The sequence below is a fragment of the Megalops cyprinoides genome, chromosome 17 (assembly GCF_013368585.1).
Source record: "Megalops cyprinoides isolate fMegCyp1 chromosome 17, fMegCyp1.pri, whole genome shotgun sequence".
Classification (NCBI taxonomy): Eukaryota; Metazoa; Chordata; class Actinopteri; order Elopiformes; family Megalopidae; genus Megalops; species Megalops cyprinoides.
This window is the reverse complement of record NC_050599.1, coordinates 31,181,542-31,199,489: the sequence shown is the minus strand read 5'-3', so window position 1 is coordinate 31,199,489 and position 17,948 is coordinate 31,181,542. Positions and strand designations below refer to the sequence as shown.

General features: G+C 40.9%; 1 protein-coding gene across 2 annotated transcripts in view; it reads left to right on the top strand.

Annotated features, from left to right (window-relative positions):
* The first annotated feature begins 1,288 nt into the window (after nucleotides 1-1,288).
* Nucleotides 1,289-17,948, top strand: part of LOC118791806 (calpain-3-like) — a 125,509-nt gene continuing 108,849 nt past the window's right edge. The window contains exons 1-2 of one of the 2 annotated variants that reach the window (XM_036549263.1): nucleotides 1,671-1,766; nucleotides 1,946-1,985. In XM_036549263.1, coding sequence (XP_036405156.1) covers nucleotides 1,738-1,766; nucleotides 1,946-1,985 — 69 coding nt within the window. In that variant the 5' untranslated portion in view covers nucleotides 1,671-1,737. Of the gene's footprint in view, nucleotides 1,986-17,948 lie in introns of both variants that reach the window. The other variant, XM_036549262.1, reaches the window with a different exon arrangement.

Genomic DNA, 17,948 nt, shown 5'->3' with positions numbered 1-17,948 from the left:
TCAGTAATCAATTTGTTTATTAATAAAGCTTTAGGTTGTAGCGATCTGATATTTATTAACCCAATCTTAAGGACCATTTGTCTACAGGTAGTACTACAGGTTTGGCAGACTTAATTTTTATCAAATTATCAGCACAAATGCCCCTACTGGATGTTTTTAAGAAGTTTGGGACGGAGGGTCGTGGAACAGACACTGTCTCTATGGGATTTTTAAGTGGTAGTTCCAGGGAAAAAGCAGACAACTGTGTAGGACAGAAAGTCTGCTGCCTGGCCTTGGCCCTGATAAGTCAAGGTTTAGTGGAATTCAGACTATGATCTATGTTACTAGAGATGATAGCTGCACCCTCCCTCGAGGGGTGGATGCCATCTCGTTTTAAAAGACCAGGCCTCCCCCAAAACTTGTGCCAATTATCTATAAAACCCACGTTGTTAGAGGGGCACCATTCAGACAACCAACGATTAAGTGACTAATGATGATAAAGATGCTAATTAACATAGATACAATGTATCCATACATGATAACTTATAGTAATAAATGTATCTGGTAAATTTGGTATTGCTTTCTGTAAAAATTTGTTAAGAGGATTTCATTTTGAATCCCATTCAAAAAACATACATTTGTCACATGGCAGCAGAAGTAGTCAAATCGATGATCATCAAGTCCCATTCAAAGTGAATATGCTACAAACAAGTATGATGTTCACATACTAAAAACACATGCTGTCCTTCATAATTAGGCATCTCTCTACAATAGTGAAGATGGTATTTATTAAATGAAAGTGTTCACTGGTAAGGGAAATGGAGTTAAACTGTAGCATGATACTGAGCATGTTCAGATACATGATACTGAGCATGTTCAGAATGAGAGGGCTGATTGCCTTGACTGGATCAAACCTCTAGATGTCACTGTGGTATGGAATGTTCAAGTGGCTCAGCACAATGAATATACAGTATTTTAAAACAGTAGTTTCAAATTATGCATGCTTTTATTAATTACAAAGGCTTTTATTTCTTCAGGTTTCTATTATTGTAATGCCTTGGATACCTGTGTTATTCCTGAAACCTTTGCCTGGTTAGTTCAAAATGTATATTATTATTATTATTATTATTATTATTATTACTACTACTATTATTTATTATATCTTTGCTGGATGCCAGACGTTCTTGCTTTGTCTCCTTTGACACGAGACAACCCACCTGGGAATGATAGGAGAGAGGGCCTTTTTAAAAGTAGGTCCCTTCACACTCTTTAAGATGGTTATATTTAGAATGGCAGCAGAGAAGGACAGATGGGCTGTGAGAATAAACTAGTATGCGAAGAGTATTTAAAGCAGTTGAGAGTCAGAAGAAAGAGCTAGGGAAGAGACTGCAAGCAAATTAAATCAAAAGTAAGCATTTCTATTTGTCTACCTGTGAAAAATAGACAAGGCTAGTTGCACGTTTTTTTTTTTTTATCTGGGGAGCTTTTAGACTTTTAGATGTTTTAGGAGCTCAGAGTTGGACATCAAACCAACACAATACGGATCAATCTGCACTCTGCAACTTCCTTGAAAAGCTACGGAGAGCTGTCTTGTGATTTTTGCACTGATATTTCATTATACTTCAGACTTTCTTTTTGCTAATTTTAGCTATTTTTGTAACAATTCATCAACACCAATGTTGAAAGTGGAATCAAATGTAGAGAAAAAGGATGAGAGGGAAAAGGAGAGAGTAGGAACTCATTTTCCAGGGCTGTTAGATGGAACATCTCCCATGCCATCCAAAAAGGTGGGCCTTCCCTCTACCACGCCTGGTGGCATCTATGCAGCCATTCTGAATCGTAACCATGCTGTTATTGATGCTAAGAGGCTGAAGAACTTCGTTGAACTGAGGGATAAATACCTGCGTAAAAATGTGCTGTTTGAAGATCCCTTTTTTCCTGCTGATGACTCCTCCCTCTTCTATAGCCACAAGTTCCCCATCAATATTGAGTGGAAACGCCCATCCGTGAGTATCACCACCTCTACCAAGAGATTCAGTACATTCTGCTTGATGTAGATTTCCCTGCAGCATAAGCCACTTTCCTTTATACTACCTCAATTAAGCATTTAACCAACAATCCAATGGCTGTACAGCTACTGAGGTGAAGGTGACCTGAAAAAGGTTAATTACTGCAAGATTTGTAATAATTTGAAACCAGGGCCCAGAACAAACACAAATACATTTGGATGTACTCTAAAAGGGAAGGAAAATGTCTGTTATCGCATCTTCTCATAGTTACAAAGCTAAACATAGATATTTTGCAACAGTTACAAGTAAGCATTGCTGGATAGCTAGTAAAGTCATTAACATTATCTGCCTTTTTTGCTATCTATGCAAGTCAAAAGTTTATTGTCAAATCAAAAGCATTATTGTACTTCTACCTCTTTACTTTCAGGGACAGAATGACTAACATTTCTCGGAAAAGATATACAGAGAGATGATTTTGTTAAAATGTTAATGACTAAAGTGGTTAACACTGGATGCTTTCTATTAGCATCCAATCTTCTAATTCATAAATAAATCTGTAAAATGTTCATGACTTTAAGTCTAAAGAATTCAAATGGTATGAGAGGTGTAGACTTCATAAATACACAAGTACACAGAACATATTTTTCTCCGAAATCAATTTGGTTGATAATTTTCATCAGGTTTTATATTGGGTAATCCAGGTAAAATAATTAGTAAATGCCAAATTATTAGGTCATTTGTAATGACATTTTAAAGGCATAATGTTCCAATGTTACATATTGGACCAACTATAAGTTGCCCCCCCCCCCCCCCCCCCCCCCCCCAAAAAAAAAAAAAAAAACATATTTTTTGATATGTTTTTCTTTTGGAATGGATAACTGTATCAAGCTCACCCCACTTCAATATCCTCTACACTTGAACAATGAATGCAATCCTCCCACGTGCTCACATGCAGCACATGGCACCACTAGAGCGTGCTAATGAGCAGGGCAAAGCAACTTACAAGTGAGGTACAATACAACACAAGCGGAAAACAATATAGATTCAACAATATTAGGAGTACTGAATGACAAAGTTCCAAAGGTTGGCCAGGCAAAGTACAAGCTAGCAGGTAAAGCTAATGAGTATGTTAAACCATTACAACCAAACCATTACATTTTTTATATATAGTTTAGTAGGAGATGAGGGGAAGTGTTTCAGATGCTCAAGTGCGAGCAGAAGAGCTGTGTCTTCAGATGTTTCTTGAAGACAGAGAGGGGCTCAGCAGAACAGATGAAGTGTGGAAGTTCATTCCACCACCAGGCGACAACGGTGGAGAAAGTCCTGGATTTAAAACCACCATGTGACGGGACCACCAGGCACTGTTTGATGGCAGAGAGTCACAGTCAGTAGGGAACATAGGGTTGCAGCAGTGAGCAAAGGGAACTTAGGTACAGTTTTGTTGGTCACCCTGTACGCAAGCATCAAGGCTTTGAACATGATGAGAACAGCTACAGGCAGCCAGTGGAGTGAGACTAAGAGAGGTGTAACATGATCCCTTTTTGGTTTCTCGAAAACCAGATGTGCAGCCGCGTTCTGTGTCAACTGCAGAGGTTTAATAGTGCATGCAGGTAGGCCAGCCAAAAGAGCATTGCAGTAGTCAGTAGTCCAGTCTTGAGATGACCAATGCCTGGACAAAAATTTTCATTTTTCAGATAGATAGGGCCTGATTTTCCTGATGTTGTACAGTGCAAATCTGCATGATCTGGTAGTTGTAGCGATGTGGTCAGTAAATTTAAGCTGGTCATCAATTACTACCCCCAGGTTCCTTGCAGACCTGGACACAGTCAGTGTTGTTAAGCCTAGCTCAACAGTGATGTCATGCTGGATTGATGGGCTGGTTGGGATGAGTAGGAGCTCAGTCTTGGATATGTTGAGTTGAAGGTGGCGCTCCTTTATCCAGGCTGAGATATCTGAAAGACAGGCAGAGATCCGCACTGAGACAGTGAGGTCATCAGGTTGGAATGAGAGATAGAGCTGGGTGTCATCGCAATAGCAGTGGTAGGAGAAGCCATGCGCCTGGATGATAGGACCCAGTGCAGTTGTGTATAGAGAGAAGAGGGGGCCAAGCACCGATCTCTGAGGTACCCCAGTGGTTAGCCGGTGGGACTTGGGACTCCCCACCCCTCCAGGATACCTTGAAGGAACTGTCTGTGAGGAGGGACTCGAACCAGCAGAGGTTGATATAGCCTCATTTTGAAGCCCCTTGTTAAACAATTATCCCATTGCATTACTGCAATCATCTCAAGCAATCATTTGATTGCAAAACATTTTATTAACACACACAAGAACACTGACAACAATGTTCCTGTCTCCAGACGACATCTTGTGCCTTATTCTTTAGCAACACAGACATGAAAGTGTTCACCAGGAATGTGCATACAGAACAGTTTTTTCTTATTTGGTGTCTTAATTTGTGTTTCTAATACACTGGGCAAGAAGTTTTTTCTAATGTTTTGCTTCCTGAAAAAAATAGAGATTATGATATTGAAACCTTTCAACCTTGTTTGTCACTGACTGCACCAAGATCAGCAGGGAAGAAGTTCAAGTGTGAATGCAGAAAATGAATTTTCAATGATATGTTGCACTTCATGGTTTTGTATGCTTTAAGCATGTTGTCAAGCAGCTCAATGTAGTTTGGTGCTCTGTAGTTGCTAAGAAAATTCTCAACAATATGCATGCTATTTTCTCTGGCCCCACTAGCAGATCTTCTAACTCCCTGTCATTGATGACCTGTCTGATTTGTGGACCAACAAAAATGCCTTCCTTAATCTTGGCATCAGTTTTTCTTGGAAAAATCTGTCTCAAATAGTGAAATCCATCACCTTCTTTGTTCATTGCTTTCACAAAATTTTTCATCAATCCAACATTTATATGAAGAGGAGGCAGAAATATGTTTGTTGGGTCGACAAGTGGTTTATGCACCACATTTTTCTACCCTGGAACGAAATGCTTATGGAGCGGCCAGCTCTTTTTTAATGTAATGTGACTCTTTAGCATGGCTATCCCATTCACAAAGGAAACAACAGTACTTTGTATATCTGAGCTGCATTCCTAGTAGATGCTCAGATGGGAGAGCAATGAGCATGCTGTTGAGGTACAATAATAATAATACTAATACTACTAATAATAATAAAACAGCATGTCAAAGACATCCATTTTCTCATTTCATAATGTCATAAGTGCTTCAGCCAAGTCATGTTGACTCAAGAGAGGTAAGGTAACACAACAGTAACATAAGTGCAACATTTCACTGAAAACAGAATACAATAAAGCAGCTGTGAGCAGCAGCTATATGAAGCACTAGTGTACAAAATTCCATTTCTTTAAAGTGCCATTCTGCCGTGCACCATGCATCTACCCGATACAATGTGAATTCAGCATTAGCTCTTTAGTACTATGAACAGTGCAAAGCCGCCACGAACACTGAAAACAGAATAACTATCACATTATCCCCTTTTCACTCATTAATTTTCTCTCTTTAGTTACTCTTCTGTGAGACAAAATATTCATTCATGTATGCTTACACTCTCACACAAACACATGCATACACATAATTTCTTTCACCTTACTATAATGTTGCGAAATATAAATCTTAGTCTGTTTTACCTCACACAGTGAAGAAGTTCATGTATGCTTGTGCTTGTCAAGATTCTTTGTTAGGAAAATGAAATGGTTGACATGATCATGTCGGAGTACACTGCGTTGCATGGAAACAATATCTCCTGCAGTGCTGAAATCTCTTTCTGATGCCACACTGGTGGCTGTTATACAAAGGTATTTTTTGCAAGAGATGACAGCAGTGGTTGGTCCACCTGTGCTTTCCACCATTGTAGTGGATTGTCATTCAGGGGCAAAGGATTCCACTCTCTCTATCTCATGACTTCCTCACTGGCCTTCTCCCTTGAAGATCTTGCTGCCACTCTCACTCTGAACAGCTGGTCCAGTGCTGCTGTTTTTAGGAGGGTCATCATCTGATAGATAGATAGATAGAATATAGACAGAAATAGATAACAATTACTGTATATTACTGGTTTTGTTTGCCATGGCTCTTGAGAGCTTTTCTTTCACCTTACTCTTATTATGTATAAATCTTAATCTGCTTATACCTCAGAGTGTATAAAAAACACACCTTTTGGCTCATCCTGGATCTGGGAACTAGCTGTGCTGTTGTCTGGATCTCCATGAGCAGGGTCTCTCTGAGCTGGATCTGTCTGCATTGGACCTCTCTGAACTGGATGTCCCTGACTGTCTGTATCCTCTGCTTCCTAGTAATAATCAATGTATAAAATCAAAGCTATGATTAACAATCAGACAAAATGATAACAATGTCAAAAGTTGGATTAACTAGTATTCAATTCAATTCAATTCAATTCAATTCATTTTTATTTGTATAGCGCTTTTTACAACACAAGTTGTCACAAAGCAGCTTTACATTGTTCTCAGGCCTGAGACCCCCTGAGAGCAAGCCTAAGGCAACAGTGGCAAGGAAAAACTCCCTATCATGAAGAAACCTTGAGCAGAACCGGGCTCAGAGGGGGGGGGGGGGGGGGGCATCTGCTTCTGGCCGGCACTGGGCAGATAGAGTTAGAGACAAGTTATGCAATGTACTTTAAGACATTTACGATTGACAGACAATAGTAGTTAACAGTAGAGTGATTATAAGAATGGCTCCTAGGATGTCCAGTTCTTGGAACGCAGTTGGCTTTGATGGGCGGGGCAGCGAGGTAGCAGGACTGGAAAACAGGATGAGATGCTTGGGCTACAGCTCCGGACAGGAACCTGGAGCAGGGATAGGAAGCAAACAGAAAACAGTGGTTAGTGGATGATAAGAATGGCAGGGATGTAGAACAGAGAGGCAGGAGAGGAGGGGCAGAGAAAAAGGTGTGCAACAAGGAAAAACCCCGGCAGGCTAACATTATGGCAGCATACCTAGGGGACGGGAGGCAAGGGACCGGCATTGTCATGAGGGCGACCCTAAGACAGTCAACACCAGATCACGGCACAGGGTCCATGAAAGCAATGACCACTTAGTCTACCAGAGACTCTATGATCCACGCTAGCACCAGGCCATGTCCCTCAGATGAAGGATTTACTATATAGATATGTTTTGAGCTTAGATTTAAAGGTGGAGAGAAAGTCTTTTCCCCCGAATCTCAGAGGGTAAGCTGTTCTACAGGAGAGGGGCTTGATAGGAAAAGGCTCTAACTCTACAGTAGTTTTGCCCACTCTTGGAATGGTGAGAAGCCCGGCATTTTGGGAGCGAAGGGCTCTCTGCGGAAGATATGGGTGAAGAAGGTCCTTAAGATAGGGGGGGGGCAAGCCCATTTAAAGCCTTAAATGTGAGTAAGAGTATTTTAAAAACAATCCGGTATTTAACAGGTAGCCAATGGAGAGAAGCCAGAACTGGGGTGATGTGCTCAAAGCGTTTAGTTTTGGTTAAGACTCGAGCAGCTGCATTTTGCACCAGCTGAAGGGGTTTTAATGAGACGTTTGTAACATCCAGATTAGACTACTGTAATGCCCTCTTGTCAGGATGTGCAAAGGCGTGGATTAGTTTTTCAGTGTCGTTAATTGATACGATTTTCCTGATTTTAGCAATATTTCTCAGATGGAAGAAGGCAGTCCTAGAGGTGTTAGTTATGTGAGTTTCAAAGGAGAGCTCGGGATCAATAACAACACCAAGGTCTTTGATGGTTGCACTCGGGGCAAGGGAGACACCATCAAGGTCCAGTGTAAAATGAGTGAGTTTGCTGCTGATTGAATTTTGGCCTATGACCAATATTTCGGTTTTGTCCGGGTTAAGGAGGAGAAAGTTTCGGGCCATCCAATTCTTTACATCTGTTAGGCAGGCCTCCATGTTTGAAATATTCAGAGGGACATCGGGCTTGACTGATATGTATAACTGAGTGTCATCCGCGTAACAGTGGAAATTAATGTCATGTTTACAGATGATATCGCCAAGAGGCAACATGTATAATGAGAAGAGCAGAGGCCCAAGCACAGATCCTTGAGGTATACCATATCTTACTCTGGAACGAGCAGAGGATTCGTTGTTAAACAGTAAACAGTGTGCAGTACGGTTAAATGCAGTGTATACTGTCAGTAGACAGTAAACAGTGTGCAGTACCAGCAGTCACAGAATACAGCTAGTGACAGCAATACGTTCAAAAGTAGACTGTTAGCAACTGTTAGAATGCACTGTAAGGTCATGGAGGTGTGTGTACCTTTTCTCAAAGCCATTGTTAAACACTTTCTTCATCTCAGTAATGAGTGCCGTGTCTTCATCGGATGCCTCAAAGTGCTTTTGCAGTTTTGCTTTGAGGGGGGCAATCATTGAGATTGTGGGCTGCTCGTCCTCACACATGATAGTGGTCACAACTTTGACAGGTGCCATCACCTTGACTATGTCTTCAGCGATGCAGATGTCAGAGTGTTCACTTCCTCCCCTTTTCTGAGCTCCCTTGACATGAGTGTGGCAAAAACTGTTGCGATTCAAAAACCCAATCACCCTCCTCACTCTTCCCAGCAACTTTGCAGTAGTGTTCACTTGAAAGGCTTTCTGTGAGGCCAGATTTAATGTGTGAGCAAAGCACCCGAGGTAAGGGGTCATCTCTGCTTCCACTCCAGCTACAATCATGTTTCTGGCATTATCAGTTACCAAGGCTGGTTCTTTATCAGCAATGTTCCAGTCAACACATGCTTCATTCAATAATGTGCCTATATTTTTCCCTGTATGTGATTCATTGAATACTCTCATCTGTAAGACATGACTCCTTAGCTCCCAGCCCGGATGTCTACTTTGTATCTTGTACCTTGGCTCTAACATATTTACCATGTCACAAAAGCCATCACTCTCAACAACACTGTAAGGAAGTAAGTCTTTAGCAATAAAACGGGCTATAGATCCCCTGATTACCTTAGACCTTAAGAACATAAGAACATAAGAACATATGATGACGAGAACAGGCCATTCGGCCCAACTAAGCTCGCCATTTCTTAATTAAAGAGTATCCAAAACTGCTTCAAGTCTAGACTTGAACACAGTAAGGGTCTCTGCCTCAACTACATGACCTGGCAACCTATTCCATGAGTTGATAACTCTTTGTGTAAAATAATATTTCCTTATATCAGTGCAGAACTTACTCTTAACTAGTTTCCATTTATGTCCCCTTGTTTTACAGACTGAACTCACCCTAAAGAATCTATTATAGTTAACCTTATTGATTCCTTTTATAAATTTAAATACCTCAATTAAATCACCCCTAAGCCTCCTCTCGCTTAGTCTAAATAGGTTAAGTAACTTGAGTCTTTCCTCGTAGCTTTTGTATTTCATACCAGGAACTAATTTAGTTGCCCTTCTTTGAACCTTTCCTAGAACTTCAATATCTTTTTTATAGTGCGGTGCCCAGAACTGCACACAGTATTCCAGGTGCGGTCTGACTAAGGCATTGTATAATTTCAATATAACCTCTTTAGATTTATACTTAATACTTTTGGCTATATATCGCAGCATCCTGTTGGCCTTTTTTACTGCTACAGCACACTGCCTAGATCCTGTTAAGCTTGGGTCAACCATTACTCCCAAGTCCTTTTCAAATTGAGCACATTCTAGTTTTTTTCCACCCATGAAGTAGTCTTGTCTAAGGTTCTTATTTCCCACATGCAAGACTTTACATTTATCTAAATTGAATGTCATCTGCCGGGTATCTGCCCACTTTTGGATGCTGTTTAGGTCTTCCTGTATTACCTTAGTTGATTCTATACTGTTGGCTAGACCCCCTAGTTTTGTGTCATCTGGAAATTTTACTATTTTACTACTAACCTCTGCATCAAGATCATTTATGTATATAAGAAATAGCAAAGGCCCCAACACCGATCCCTGCGGGACTCCACTTCGTACAGGACCCTGCTCTGATACAATTCCTCCCACAGTTACAGTCTGCTTTCTATTAGACAACCAACTTCGAACCCACTCGGTGACAGCTCCTGTAATTCCCGCAGATGTCATTTTCAATATGAGTCTCTCGTGCAGAACTTTGTCAAATGCCTTTTGAAAGTCCAAATAGATAATATCATAAGCTTGGTTTACGTCCAGACATGCTGTAGCTTCCTCAAAGAAGTCCAGGAGGTTTGTTAAGCACGACCTTGATGGCTATCATTCAGAACACCATTTCGTTCCAGGAATAATTCCAAATTATCCCTAATGATGGATTCCAGTATTTTGCATGCTATACAAGTTAAGATGACAGGCCTATAATTTCCTGGTTCAGTCCGGTCTCCTTTCTTGTAGATAGGTACTACACTGCCATGTTTCCAGTCATCTGGTATTTCTCCAGTTTTAAGGGATTGCTTAAAAATAACTGTCAGAGGCTTGTAAACCACCTCTGCTAGTTCTCTGAGAACTCTTGGATATATTCCATCAGGGCCTGCTGCCTTATTTGTTTTATGTTTTTGAAGTTTATCTAGTACTTCTGCATCATTTAAATCAATTTCCTCTATAAGTCTCTGAGAACTGACTGCACCTGAAGGCATATGCAAAAAACACTTCACTAGTGAAACTCTCCACAAAGTAACTGTTTAGTGTATCAGCAATAGCTTTGTTATCGTAAACCATAACCCCATCCTTATTTTTTATACCTCTTATTTCATCCTTAACTATCCTTTTTTGACCATAATATTGAAAAAAACGTTTAGAGTTGCTCTTTGCATCTAGTGCAATTTGTCTTTCATAACACCTTTGGGCTTCCCTTATTTTTTTCTTAACTTGAGCTCGCATATAATTGTATTCAATCTTATTACTATCTGAGCTCTCCAACTTGTATTTTCTAAATAATTTCCTTTTTCGTTTCAAACTGTTCGGTAGCGACTTATTCGTCCACTGTGGATGCCTCTTTTTCAGCTTTCCTTTTCTCACTTTCTCAGCAGAATGAATTTACGCTGTACATCCAGAATAATTGTTTTAAATATGCACCACATTTCTTTGACAGTTTTACCACCTACATTTACATTTACATTTATTCATTTGGCAGACGCTTTTATCCAAAGCGACTTACATAGGTTACAGTTCTTTACAATGTTATCCATTTATACAGCTGGATATTTACTGAGGCAACTGTGGGTTAAGTACCTTGCCCAAGGGTACAGCAGCAGTGCCCCAGTGGGGATCGAACCAGCAACCTTTCGGTTATGAGTCCTGCTCCTTAACCACTACACTACACGCTACACTGCCGCCCCACCTAGAAGAGGTACCCAGTTTATATTCCTTGTATAATCACACATCTTAATAAAGTCAGCTTGCCTAAAGTTGAATACTCTAGCATTGGAGAATGCAGACTTAACTTGCCAAAAAATTTCAAATGTAATTGAACTATGGTCACTTGTACCGAGTGGTTCCCCTACCTCAATACTGCCGATTCTATCAGGATTATTATACAGAACCAGATCTAGGATTGTGTTCTCTCTCATGGGTTGAGTAACAGACTGTATCAAAAAACAGTCATTTACAACATCCAAAAACTCTTCCTCACATTTACCTTGACCTGACACAGCTTCCCAATTAAGTGAAGGGTAATTGAAGTCCCCCATTACTATTGTTTCACCCTCCTGACATGCTAGTTTAATGTTATCAAAGAGCATACTACTCACTACTGACTGGCTGGTGGCCTATAGCATACTCAAACATTCAGACCTTTTTCATTTTCCCCCAATATCTTAATCCATATGTCTTCACTAACACCAAGGGGCTCCATTCCTGGTATTTCCGAGTATTAAGATTATCCTTTACATAGAAAGCTACGCCTCCTCCTCCTCTATTGATTCTATCTTTTCTTAGCAGCTTGTATCCCTCTACGTTGTACTCATCCCCATCCCCTGCACCAAGCCACGTCTCTGTAATCCCAACAACATCAAAGTTACTATTACTCATAACGGTTTCCAGATCGAGAATTTTATTTTTTATGCTTCTAGCATTTAAACAGAGGAATTTCAGGGTACCACGTGTGCCTCTCCTGCCCTTCACCCCCGCCCCCAACTGCTCAGAACCACCTCTATTACAGTGCTGCTCTGACTGATTTACAAGCATCGTTTCCTTTCTACTAATAAAATATTTAGCCATGGTGTGTTCTATTCCGGCAGTCTGTCTATCCCTACCCATCTGACTGTATAAACTCCCTGCCCCCCCAGACCCTAGTTTAAATAACCCTCTGCTACCCTAAGCATACGCTGGCCCAGTGCAGCTGTACCCCTCCGGTTCAGGTGCAACCCGTCCCGCTTGTACAGGTCACCCCTGTTCCAAAAGGAGTCCCAGTGCCCCATAAACCTGTACCCCTCTTTCCTACACCAGGTTTGTAGCCACGTGTTAAACCTCCATATAAAGGCTTGCTTCCCTTTGCTTGCACGTGGTACTGGTAGAATTCCAGAGAAGACTACCGTGGAGGTTCTGCTCCTAATCTTCCCCGCTAGCTCAATAAATTTTTCTTGCAGAACCCCGAACCTACCCTTTCCTATGTCATTGGTTCCAACATGGACCATGACCACCTGATCCTCCCCCGCTCTGGCCAGGAGCTTGTCCGCGCTCTCCAGGAGGTCTCCAACCTGGGCACCAGGCAGGCAACAGACCATGCGAGACTCCTTGTCGCGCGAACACACTATGCTATCTACCCCTCTAATGACTGAATCCCCCACTATCACCAACTCCCTTTTCTTGGAGGGTGAGGCCACCTGGGTGCCCTGGGGCTCTTCAGTCCTCCCACTATCAGGATCGTGGGTCAAATATGGATTTACTGCCGAGACAGAATTACCAGCTAAAAAAGTGCTAAAAGCACCGAGGTGGCTCAGAACAGTCAAAAGGCAGAAATCAAGCGCAATAAATGCCACTTAGCCTAATACAATAAAACTACGTTTACAGTTCAGCAGACGCGCTAACACAACCAGAATCAGAATATCCTAAAATCTTGATGCTGAAAAGTAGTAGAAAAAGGTAAACAAGCGAACCGGCTGGCTAGCTAAACTACCCGGATAGCTAGCTAAAGTGTGCTGCTTAATTAATTAGAGATTTGCTCCTGAGAGGGCGAAAAACAACAAAAAACCTCTCGTCGGCTAGAGCCGAATTAGCTGCGACGGAGGAAAAAAAAGTGGAAAATTCCCTCTCTGTCCCCTAATGGCAACAAAAGATTCAACTTTAAGAGCAGATCAGACCCACCTTATGTAATAGCTAGGTAAATAGCACCAATTTTTATTTTTATCCGATTGAATGTAATAGCACAGAAACCACTCCACAAACACAACACCAACAAACACAGCAGGGACTCGTCCAAGCTAGAGCAATCGAGCAAGAGCCAGAGCAGAGTCCTGAACCTTGCCAAGTTGTGGCTAAGTTGTGGCTGGAGAAAGTGTTTAATATCTGTGTCTTGCGTGTTCTTGCTTATGCTAGCTGTACTAGGATCCACAGATTCCTTGTCACCTGCATAGGTTTCACCATGCCGTCTCACCAGGGGAGTGGTAAGTTTTGTCGTGCTACCGCTGCACTTAATCGTTGTTCTACAGACCTTACAAATTGCTCTGGATAAGATCATCTACTAAATGACAATAATGTACTGTAATGAAATTTTAAGAGTAAGTTATTGGTTATTTAGTAAATTAGTGTTTTAGAGTTTGCACCAATAAAATTGCTAATGTACTTGTGTTGTCATATTTACAGACACTACTGCACAGATTTTTAAAACTGTGGTCGCAATTTGTTGCTTGTCATAGTCACAGTTCACATACAAAATCACAGCAAAATGATGAAATGGCTGAGATATTTCATGCTGAATTTTGCCAATTTGCGTTGAAAGCTGGTTTAAATTTAAACTATAGCATGGTTACCATGTCTCCATAATAGAACACCAGCAGCCAGCTCTGCTGTTACTTGGCTGAGTTCAGTTCAGTTCAGTTCAATTCAGCTCTGCTGTCAGGAATTTCTTCTTATTTTTCCTTTGTGCTTTCACTTTTGTATTCAGTTCTGTGGTGGACTGTGGCAAAATTCAAAGGCTTAATGAAAGAGGAAGTAGAACTATTGATGTCGATTATACTGTTTTCATTAACCAGCCAGATTATGTGTGAGCTAACATGCTAATGCATTGTACCGTACTTGCATCTAGTTAGTCATTGTAACTTAACATGCACATCCTGATTACATTGACATATTTATCAATTAAGAATGGTTACTGGGTGTTAGTTGGTTAGGTAGTTAGCTAAAATGCTGTCATGCAGGAGACATATGAATGTATTAGAACAGCTGCACTGTAAGCACCTGCAATGTAATGTGAGCTAGCAAACTACCATTGCGGTGTAGTACTGCAATATTTGGCATATATCTACAGTAAGCATTTTATTGTACGAATGGTAACAAGTAAAATACACAAATATATTTACATGAAGTCTTTATAATTTGCTAAAAACACTCACATTGCCATTGATGCGTACTGTTTTTGAAATGGTAACTGAATTTCATGGAAGGTAAACATGTCACAGATAGCTTCACTTGCCTTTGCCCAGGAATTACCCCAAGCTAGGCAGCTACACATCTTGCATACCAGGGCAACCAGCATTTTTTGAAGGATTTGAAAGCCAGGGCATCTAATTGATGCCTACACACCCTGATATAGTCAAGGACAATTATAATTATAATGTATTCATCACATATGTATTAGAATGTCTTGAAGATATCTGACCAGATATTGTGTAATTTCAGACATGTCTGAAATAGATGGCCAAGGGTAGCTGAAGCCTGGTGACATCAAATGCATGTTAGCTCTGACCATGTGTATATCTAAAGTTTGGCTTTAGAGGGTTCTAGGGGAGGAAGTACTTTGAACTGCAGTAAGCCAGGTCTATTGCGAATTTGATTCTGCATATTCCCACATCATCCTTCGATAGTGTTGTGGTCTAGTGACTAGGGTTGCCAACTCTGATTTGTGAAAAACCGGGACACTTGGACCAATTTTTTTTTTTTTTGGGGGAGAGGGGAGGAGGGGGATTAAACCATATTTCCAAATATACTACGTTAACAGTTGTAGGACTCCTTATTGCCTCCCTTACCTATATTTGTCCTGACGCAGACGCACTCCCTGACGCAGTTGCACTCACCCTGGACTCCTGCTGCTGTCCCTTTCTACATTAAATAGATTTTTTACTTTAACGTTTAAACATATACTGTCTAATTATAATTACTATAAAATGTAACCATATGTCCAAAGGTATACTCTTTAGAAGTGAAAACATGATTAGATGTATTATAATAGATTAGAAACAACTATTTAACTGAATGAATTTCAACCTAACACTGACATTTCTCACCTCTTTTTCGCACTTACTGTATTGCCACAATCCGTAGATAAGTAGCTGTGGCCGTGAAGCACTCCGTGGTATACACTGCTAAGCTCCGCTATTGCTATCCCGTCTTCCTTTTTTCTTCACTTTTTTTTGTCATAAAAGTTAAAATGACTAGATTTTTTGCATTTGCTTAAAACTCTGGTGCTTCTTGCATGATTTCCAGCGCTGTTTTTCCTTCATATTTAACTGAAATTTTGGCTGGACAAAAAACACAGGTGGCAGAGAACAGGTCTCCTTGGGTGGGCCTTGCCCATTCAGAAAAGTTTTCTCTTTTCGACCAGTCTGAGTTGTACATTGTAAATCGTTTTTCTTTGGCACTGGTGGCTCGTCCGATTTTGTTTTGTCATCCTCCTCGTCCGTCTCTCCCCCATTTCACGAAACCGACAAAATAAATAGAAAGTTAAAAAAATAATAATAACGTTACCTCTAGCTAGCAACTGAACTCACAGTGGGGTCGGGGATGTGGATGCACACGGCAGCCCGGGCAGTTGCTAAGCAATAAGGTAAGCTTTCATATTTCCGCTACCAATCAAATAAAAGTATAGACATGGCCAATCATCGCTGTGTTTTACCTGTTTTTACCCGTTTACAGGCACATGATTGGAATTATAAACATAACCAGGAAGAAAACAGAATAGAAGTAGAAGGAAACCAAATAAGGTTTTATTTGAAACTATGAAATTCTAAATTAGAAGTACATTTTTCGCAAAAAACCGGGACAATTCGTGTCCTGGGAAAGATTATTAATTTTCCAGGACAGTCGCTCAAAAAAAAAGGACAATCCCGGCAAAACTGGGACAGGTGGCAACCCTACTAATGACAGATGCCAGAGTGAAGTACACAGGTTTCTAACAGGGCTCTAAGTACACAGGGCTGTAATGCAGGCTCTAATTCAGGCTTTAAAGGGAGGCCCACACCAATCTAATCCAGAGACCCCTAGTTATCTGGCTTGCTAGGACAGTTGTATCAGCTGTCTTGTCCATAACTCAATTAGAAGACCTAGGAAATGAATTTTTTAGGATTGTGCTCTAAAGAAAGTAGTGATGATTTTGCTATTATTGTGCGCATTAAGACCTGATTCCTTTGATGTATCAATGGACTCATCCGTATGAAGTGGAGAAAAAGACATTCTATGGGTCTTTCAAATCTTAAAATACCTGCCATGCTAATTCACCTACAGGGATCAGTTGCCCAATCATAAACAGGGCTTGGTTTGATTCCCTGGTGTGGCACTGCCATTCTAACCTTGGGCCAAGAGCCTAACCCACAATTGCTTCAGTAAATATCCATCTGTATAAATGAATAACATTGTAACCTATGTAATTTACTCTGCATAAAAGTGTCTGCTAAATGATGATAATGTAGTGTAAGGCATTCCTTAGAAAGTACATGGTAGCACATGTCGCTGGTTTTATCTGCTGACATTAGAAAAATTCAGGACTGACGCAATGAGGCTGTCCAGGGGGCAATATTTCAGTGCAAGCTCTACAGGTACATTGCCCTCACAAACAAAAAAGCTTTTGGGTAACACACTCTTTTTAGCAGTTTGTTGCATTATCCTGAGTAGATTTGATGTGCACTTCATGAATTTCTCTTGTTTTGAGGCTAGCGCCCTGTACAAAATCTGCAGATATAATCTCCTAAGAAACACAGCCGGCTATTCCATAAGCTCATAGGTTATGTGACAGTACACACTAACCTTTGCCTTTGAGAAATTGAGAAAAATACGCCTGAGGATACAGTGTTTTTACTTAGCATCTCTACTTGAAGATAGTATGAATGATTAAATTATAGGGTTAGTTGAATCAAGTTTTGCTGAGGTTGATGTAGTTTTGATGAGTGAGATTTCAGTCATTTCAGACAAGAATATTGTCCAAAATGCCACAATAGCCACAATAACAACTTTTTAATGCAAACATTCCTTGTTTTATTGCTATTAATCATGTAATGTTCCTGAAGGTATGAATACAGTAATGCAGATCAGAATATATGAATTACCTACAGTACGATGTTGTGAAAACCTCCATATCTGTACATTTGCACAACCAGGAAATTTGATAAATGAATGCAGCAATACCTTCCAATACCAAGTATGCTGTGTGTATGATGCCATGTACGCAGGTAACATTATAGAGGAGCCATCCAAAGAAGTGTTCCTTAAACTGTCTGTGGGAAGTTGCTGACCAGTCCCTAAGTGTCTCTTTCCAAACTTGTACCTAGCAAGCAAAGAAGCGAACACTACCCACATAAAGAAACATGACCCTGAGTGAGCGAATCAGGTAGCAGTACATTTTATAGGCCCATGTGATGGAGTGCCATCACTACGGTTGAGTATGCGCTCTGACTGCCCTACCAACGAGCCTGGCTCTTTGGCGTAGTGGTCAAAGTCACATGTTCGGTACCCCAGAGACCCAGGTTTGAGGCCGGGTGGGGTGACTGCTCGCGCTCTTCGCTACAAATGGTGTCAGCAGTGGGATGGCTGGCCACGAGGCCATTTGAGGCGTGCCCAGTGTGTGAGCCATACGAGGGGACCCCAGAGATGGG